The following is an 8,198-nucleotide window of genomic DNA, read 5'->3' as shown; positions in this document are numbered from 1 at the left end:
AGATTTGAGTTTGCTGTTGAACTAAACTTGTTGCTTACTGCCAGATTGTTTCAGTGTACAATAAACATATTAGGCATTTCCTTCATAATAAGTTCAAGTTCTAAAATTATGAGATGGCGGTGAGAGGGTAAGAAGGCCTACGCAGTACTGGCTGTCATCCAAGTACACCTGACCTTGAAAAACCAAGATGTTTTAGTCCCAGTACTACCTTGCCTTTCTGCAGAAACTGTTTTCCCTTCCTTTAGACAGTTCATTTCCTGCATGCATCCTTTCGATTTATCTATTTGATGTGACTTTCTGAACTAAATTCCAAAGGCTGTAAATTAATGAAAAACTAAAGCTATTGTTAACTGAAGCTCCTTAAAATGAAGCTGCATAAATTATTTTTTGTCCCTATTGACTGCCTTCACAAATCTTTCAAATTCAGTATGCACTCAAAGTATAATTTCAGTCAAACATTCTCTTTGTTACTCAGTGGTTAGAGTATTAATTCTGTCTTATAATGTAATTCTCTCCCCTAAAAAAGTAATCTGCATCAATTACTTTCCAAAGAGAACATAAAGCAACAGGTAAGTCTGGGAGGAGCATACAGTCACCATTTCAGTGAATATGACAATACTGCAACTGCACATATTTCAAGCAGAGCAGTATCAACAAAAGAGACCAATAATAAGGCATTTCAGATTATTCTGCACCCTTGAAGTGAGGACCTTTAACGTTTGTTACACCTATTAGCATACACCATTCTCACAGCACACTGAGTAACAAAAATTTCCGAGCAGCGTGACCACTGTATTTTAACATTAAAATGTGAATTATTCCCCCCCGCCAATACAGTTGTGCAAGATTAAAGTGATTCCATCAACTATTGGAGACATTTTTTTGTGAAATAGTTCAAGCTGAATTAAACAGCAAGAGCAAATCCTAACAGACACTGTAGTATATTAATAATATAATTAGCTAAAACAATCTCTTACCCTTCTTCTGTTTTCACCTTCTTCCTGCCTTTGTCGTTTTCTTTTCTCTATTAAAAAGAAAAAAAAAAATCTGAGCTCCATACAACAAAAATCATCACCAAATTTGTTTTTTTAAACAATGAAAACCTAAAGTTAACTAGCAAATATTCTTACTGAAATAGATGGCTCATACAATTAAACAAAAAGAAAAGACAGAGCTGCTTTTTCATCATAACAGTTTCCCATTAAAATGAATTCATCATGACCATATCTTAGGTCAAGGCATAACATCTGGAAACAGCCAGCAATGTGAAAAAAAGCCTTAGAAATAGTCGGAAAAAGATGACATTAAGAAGAAACCTGAGCATTACTGAATCAAAATCGTGCTGAAGTTCTGCAAGGCCCAGAGTATGTCTAGGTTTTGTTTACATAAACCATGAAAAGAAAATGAAAGTATTCCACAATACAACTTTGTATCCAGATTTTAGTTTCTAAACATTTACTCAAGAACCGCAATAGCTTTTAACAACTTTCAAGAAACTATTTCAATAAAAATAAAAATTAAAAAAAAAAGCTTTCCAAACCAGCAGATAATCACAGCTCTACAGAACATCCTTTGTTTAGTGAAACACAGTCGAAACAGCAAAAAATCCTGAAGGAAATGACAGAATTTGGGCAGCTCAATCAACACACTTAGACAAATAAAGATTAAAGTGAGCTTGTGGATGATAAAGACAATTTAAGTGCTAACTATCCTGTATGACAGATTATACAAGCACCTGCTCAGGTATTATTAGATCAGTAATGACTTCAGAGGATCACCACTGCAAAACTAAAAAATACTTAGAAATCCCCAAAATGCATATACAGGATGAACAAAGCTGATACTTTACTCCAGATGTCAACGAAGCCCAGCACTACTGATGTGGAAACCGCAGTGCCCTTAGTCTGTGACATTTTGTGCAGCAGACCACCTCAGTACAGTTTGCAAAATACTGACAAGCTATATGCTTTTTTGTGTGTGTGAGTAACATTTCATACAAGTTTAATGCAACAATATATTGTATTTTGCAGGAGGACTAGGACAGAGGATCTAACTTACCTCTTCTGATTAGTTCTTTCCCTTCGTCAATCAAATCAGAGGTCATTTCACTATCCCCCATGAACTGCTGGAATCCCAAAAGATTCAAACAACGAGTTCCTAAACTGGTAAAAGCAGAAACAGAAACAATTTCCCTGGTTAATTAACAATGAATAGTTTAGATACATTACAATTCAAAATGTAAAACAAAATATTCAGAAATTTATGGACAATTCAAGTGAAAAAGCAGTACAGAAGAAAAGACAAATTATACCATCAGAGATATCAGAAAATTCAGAACAGTGATATGTTCCTAAATCCAAATGAAAGTGATGGAATTATCCCCTTAAAACAGAGAGATAAAATGGTTCACAGCCAGAGAGTACTACATATGATTCAAAATAAGACAATTTCTTGAATTGTCTCAGATGTTAACAGAATTTATACCTATGATATCTCCTTGGCTCTTCTGTGCCAAAAGACAATTACTATAAAAATTCTGCCATTTATGATTTCTGTGGTTTTTGAGACAGAAATAACATAGGAAAGACACCTTAATCTCAGGTTTTACTCAGGAAAAATGTGTGGACATACAGCAGCTGTAGTTGCTGAGTGCCATTTTGGATACTAATTAGGCAGCAGTCAGGTAATAAACTTGCTCCGTTTTTTAAGCTAGTCCTAGAACTAGACGGCACATAACCACTTTCTTTTGACTTTGCACCAGAGAACATAACTGCTGGTTTGGTTATTGTTTTCCTCTGTCCAAGCTGGAGCATCAATATCATGTTCAAAGTTAGCTTCATTGTATATTTATGCTAAGAAGTTACTTTTTTATACCAACTGAACTTTAAGCCTGATGGATTAAACATGGGAGACAGCTTTTCTTGACAGAATTTAAACAAACATTCCATTTTGCACATATCTGAATTATTAGAGGGCATTAAAGTTCAAGCAAAGCAACTTCCTCTCCTTCAGTTTCTTTTCTTTCTTTTCACTACGGCATTCAGGACCCAGGATGATCATGAATAAGGAGTCACACAAGCTGTTTTCTTGCTACTGGCTTTCCTGTTTGTTTTTCAGGGGTTGGTTTTTTGCCTCCAACACGACTTTTGTCACCTAACCTAAAGGTAAGCAGGGAATACCTACGACTGGATCTTTCTTATTTTCCTATCTATGGATGCACATAAGGTATTAATGGACATCCAAGACATTTAACTACATGACTCAAAATATATGCATCGCTTCTGACTGAATGGTAAAGTAAAATTGAAGAAGTGAACAGAAATGTAGCCAAGCAACGTCAGACTGAAAGCATCTCATCCCGTACAGTGGTCAAAAGCCGACATCTTGAAATGTAAGGATAAAGCAAGAATATAACAGTATTTTCTGCAATTACCCTTCCAGCCTCCTATAACTTGTGGGTTAGGGAAACAAGATCAAATGATTCAAACCACTTTCCTTTCAAACTCAAGTCCAGTAATGGATCAGAAACTTGTTAGGAGTCTGTTAGAAAGTTCACTACCTAAAGTTTCTGCTAATGCTTCTTGGTTTATTAGAAAACCTTGCTGAAAACACAGCTTCCTCACAGCAATTTTAATCTCAGAAGCAGAATCTAAATGTTTGTGGACTCTGAAGTTTGAACAGATCAGACCTCAAAATCTAGGAATGAGGTTTAATGGGAAAACACACACCCAAAAGTCAGTTATGAATTAATACAATCAATATTCTTAAGATGCACACATTTCACATATATATAAATAGCAATTTATTGTTTGGGACTTTTTGCTGGTAGAGGAGAAGTGTATCCCTTCCTGACTGCTGAAGCTAGTATTATTGATTTAAAGAAACATGGAGAATGTGTCTTGCAAATGACTTACCTAAAGTATGTGGCAATACAGAGAATAACAACAAGCATTGGGTAATATATATAGAATCCATCTGCAATGAAGGACAGCACTCTCATAGAGCCCATTATCTGAAAAAAAACAATCCACAAGAACAAGCTCTAAACAGATATATTCTGCATATATCCATAAATATTGTGCCATACCACTGCTTTCAGTCCACAACACAAGTGCACAATCCTTTACGGTTACTGAAATATAAGTATAATCACAGATCTGAATCAGACAGTTGACCCAGAATGCCCAGATACAAAGGCTGCCTCCAACAGTGCATCCACATTGGGGTTTCTAAGGCACTACATCTTTTTGTCTCACCTAATCCAGAACCAGTTCAAATCTGGTGGAGCTCTTCATCTGCCGTGAAAAGTCTCTGGGTAACACTAAGAGTCTACTTGCTATCAACAAAGATGTGAGATGTAACTTGCTGTCCTACAGAAACTGGTTGTTCAGTAAAACCACTGGTTTTCAGTTGCAGATTAGGTTTACTCACCATCTATAAAAATGTCACACACATTACAGCCAGTGAAAACAAAAGTTATTAGGAAGTTATAAACAGTATGAATTCTTCAGAGTAATGCTTTACCTTTTTAGGATAAAGAGACCAAAACTAGCCATCATTACGAAACTCCTTGTCTGTAAGTAAGTATTCTACCCTGTTTAATACCAGCAAAAAGATTGGGTATCTGAATCTTCCTCTAAGTAGTATTTAAAAATATTTTGCCTATTCTCCAAACCATACAGAAACCTCAAACCCACATATTCTGTACTTACAGATGTGTAAGCAGTTGGCTGAGTGTCTTTGTGAGAGATTGTTGCATCCATATGGGTCAAGCCCAAAAAGTTCAAGCATAATGGTGGAGTAAGACGGCAAAATAACCTGCACAAATGCAAGAGGCAACAGCATTTAAAACAATTTCTTGCACTAAAAACCACATAAAAATCATTAACGAGATATATCACAGCATCATTAGGATTTATACCCTTGTGGTATGAAAGTTTCATGGACATTTTCAATTGAATATTTGACAGAAAATCTGCAACATGTGCTGCATACTCACATGCCACTGAAAAGGAGACTGTATGCATCTGTCTGATGATGTGAAGCTAAATAATAATAGTTAAATACACGGATCCTGAAGACAGTAGAATAAACACAGATGCTTAGGAAAAAGATGGTAAGAAAACAGGCCATCTGGAAAAAAGAAAAAAGTTGTTTGAATGTGGAAAACTACTAAAGGTTTTAATATATTCAGCACGTAGTCTGTGCACACAACAAGTTGACTGCAGCCTAACTTTTCATTTCGAGATGGGACAATAGCACCAGGTCTGAGAAGAGTTCCAGGAATTTTTTTTTATTAAGGTGATAATGATACTTCTAACTTTCTGCACTTCAGAAACTGACCCCAGGAACATTTATTCTATTTCTTTTTGTTATGTAAATGAAATTGATGTAATTGCCTTGATAAACACTATGACTGTTTGACATTTATTCCCACAAAAAGTGACAAGAACGAGTATTTCCAATTCAACTTATTTTGTTAGTATACTGGAATTTTTCAGCTCAGCTCCTTTACTGACAAATTTGTGCACACATATGCTAGCCACACCTGTTAGTGGATTTCTGGTCAGCAGCAAATTCCTGTTTAGGCAAGAGAGATCACACACATGGTTGAGCAGACACAAAGTCTAAACACCTAAGCTCCAAGGCAACGTTTCACAAAACTACTCCACACATGATATTCAGTTCAACTGGGTCACATCTTCAACCCATACTGGAGAGTTGTAAGAAGTGGCAAAAGGCAGATTCCCTCCAGAGAAACAAAGTTTGGTATTAAATGTTTTAGAGACCTTCTGAAAGTTGACAGATTTAGAGACTAATTTTTACATCAATCTGGTCAACTATTATTATAATAACAATCCATCTGAGAAGATTTTTATTGAGCAATTATCTCAAAACTTACCTCTATGTATATATAATTATATGTCTTCTCTGCCAGCTGTATGAAAACTGCAAATAACGACAAAACTGGTTTTGTGCTGAAAAATGTGCATTCGGACCACACAACAATTACGGAGAATGTGGCCAAAACAACTGCAAGCACCCGGTAAAACCATGGTCGTAGAAGACATTCCCAGTACCACTCTGGAAAAAATAAACCAAACACAACCACACACACATATAGAATGGGTTAATGAAAATTATACAACCAGAAATGGAACTCCATAATAAAAACTGTAAATGTCTTCTTGCACAGAGGCCCTTAAAATCAAAGCTGAAATTTGTGGGGTCACACACTTGAATTTCTGGAGTTTTCCAATGCCTAGACATCTGGCTCATACCTCAGGAACCATATGCACAACTAGGGAAGACAGTGTGGGATTTGTTAGGCAAGTTTTGCAAATGGATTTGCAGGGGGTGTAGAACAGAACTCTTCACTTTTGACCCAGTTACCTTGGTGATATAGCATAAATCAATACCTGATGGCTATTCTATTACATAAATGCATTAATTTGCATATCTGCCTCCCCCTATTGTAACAGAACTTACGTAAAACAATCGGTTCTTCTTACAAAATGGTACCAGTTACTCCTTTACATGTTCAAAATCTGCATGACAGCACTTACCAACAGTTGGTGTGTAGAAATACCGAATGATTTTATTCTCTGGTTCCTGGGAATGAAAGGTATGCACAAACTGTCGAGTTGCACTGGTTTCATTTTTTGCCACATCTTCTAGATAAAATGCTTGTTCCAAAAGAATTTGCCACTGGACCTGTGTACGACGATGTCTCTGTACTGAGTAGATTACCTATAATAAATTCCAATAAATTATGGTTACAGCATACTTGTTTCAAGAAAAAAAAAAGCTTTGCAAAATCCTGTAAAAATGTCTACATCACTGAACTGCAAATATTAATTCTGTTTACTCACAAAAGCATGCAATTATTTCTCTAAATATATACATGGACCATATACATGGTTCCTGAGTTTTGCAGTTCTTTCAACACAATCTATCTGTAGAAGTAACAGCCTACTTTAACCAACACACCACTTTACTTTTGCATCTTACTGAATACCAAGCACTTACTACAATTTCTGGTTTAGTATGCACTGTCAATCCACCATTACAAGGCTTATTCACGGGCAGTTAAAACACCTCAAGATATAATGCAACAAGAACACTTGTTACACAACCAGAAATCTGATCTGGACATCACCTCGGATACTAAACTTATGTTTTCTTTCACTAAGAAAAGTTTCCGATAAGCAGTAATCCCAAAACCCACTATACTCAGCAACTCAGGTAAAGTGCATTGAAAAATCTTTGTTTGACTAGCATTTATTCTCATTACACTGTTGTAAATGAGGGAGTGTCTCATTAATTAATATACCTGCTTGTGAAGTTTGACCAGATTTTTTTCACTTGGATAACTGTTCTGTCTTTCATCAAAATCTTCATAATCATCCATGTTCCTGCCCATTCTTTCCTGATACTCACTAGGACACTGGAAGGAAAAGGGAAAATTAACTGGAAGACAAAGGAGTAGCAAGTACTCTTTTTTAATTACCTGTAAATATTTGGGGCATTTCATGCAACTGAAAAGCTTGCCTTACATTTTTCAGTTTCTAAAATACTACGTATGTCAAAATATAGCAGGTAATTACATAAATCATAAGAAAGCATTCCAATAGAATTTCAACACCAAGTCTGGTCAGAAACTCGTAAGATGCCAATTAGAGATTTTATTTTAAGAGGAAATGAAATCATGTACAAGTACTCAGCAGGTGCAGGAAGCACACACCCCTCCACCCCCAGGTTGAACAATATGGCTGAAGATGAGCAATTTATTACCTTTTTCAGTATTGTATCAACACATTTTCTCAAAGGGTGGTTATACTTGATACTCTCACTTACTTTACGGACTTCCTGTTGAGGGGGGGAGGAAAAAAAAAAAAGGTTGTTCCACTATGTTAAATGGATTAAAAAATTTTAGAGAGTCAGGTAAGAGTTCCAGCCCTTCCAATGAAAAGGTAACCAAGTTACTAAACCATCAGACCTTAAAAGCAACAGAACTTCCTAAAAGCTCCAACTTTACTAGACACTTAATAAAAGATAATGAAGGAGTATCTATAAAGAACATGTATGTATTTAAAAAAAAATTAACAAACTCTGAATGTGTGCAGGATTGGTTTCATGCATGGATATTGCAAGGGAAAATACTTTCTTTTTAGCTGTAGGTAACAAGGAGCAGTTTC

At 35.9% G+C, this 8,198-nt stretch overlaps 1 protein-coding gene across 1 annotated transcript; it reads right to left on the bottom strand.

Annotated features, from left to right (window-relative positions):
- Window positions 1-977: 977 nt before the first annotated feature.
- Window positions 978-7,869, bottom strand: LMBRD2 (LMBR1 domain containing 2; the record flags this gene model as incomplete). Its single annotated transcript, XM_010157125.1, has 9 exons — window positions 978-1,024; window positions 2,059-2,162; window positions 3,915-4,012; window positions 4,713-4,818; window positions 5,000-5,133; window positions 5,903-6,084; window positions 6,567-6,750; window positions 7,334-7,447; window positions 7,795-7,869. Coding segments are annotated over 9 exons (1,044 nt in total), but the record flags the coding sequence as incomplete, so codon positions are not given.
- Window positions 7,870-8,198: the final 329 nt, after the last annotated feature.

This window comes from Eurypyga helias, unplaced genomic scaffold (assembly GCF_000690775.1).
Source record: "Eurypyga helias isolate BGI_N326 unplaced genomic scaffold, ASM69077v1 Scaffold12790, whole genome shotgun sequence".
Classification (NCBI taxonomy): Eukaryota; Metazoa; Chordata; class Aves; order Eurypygiformes; family Eurypygidae; genus Eurypyga; species Eurypyga helias.
Note: the sequence above shows the minus strand (reverse complement) of the source record. Positions and strands in the feature narration are given on the sequence as shown.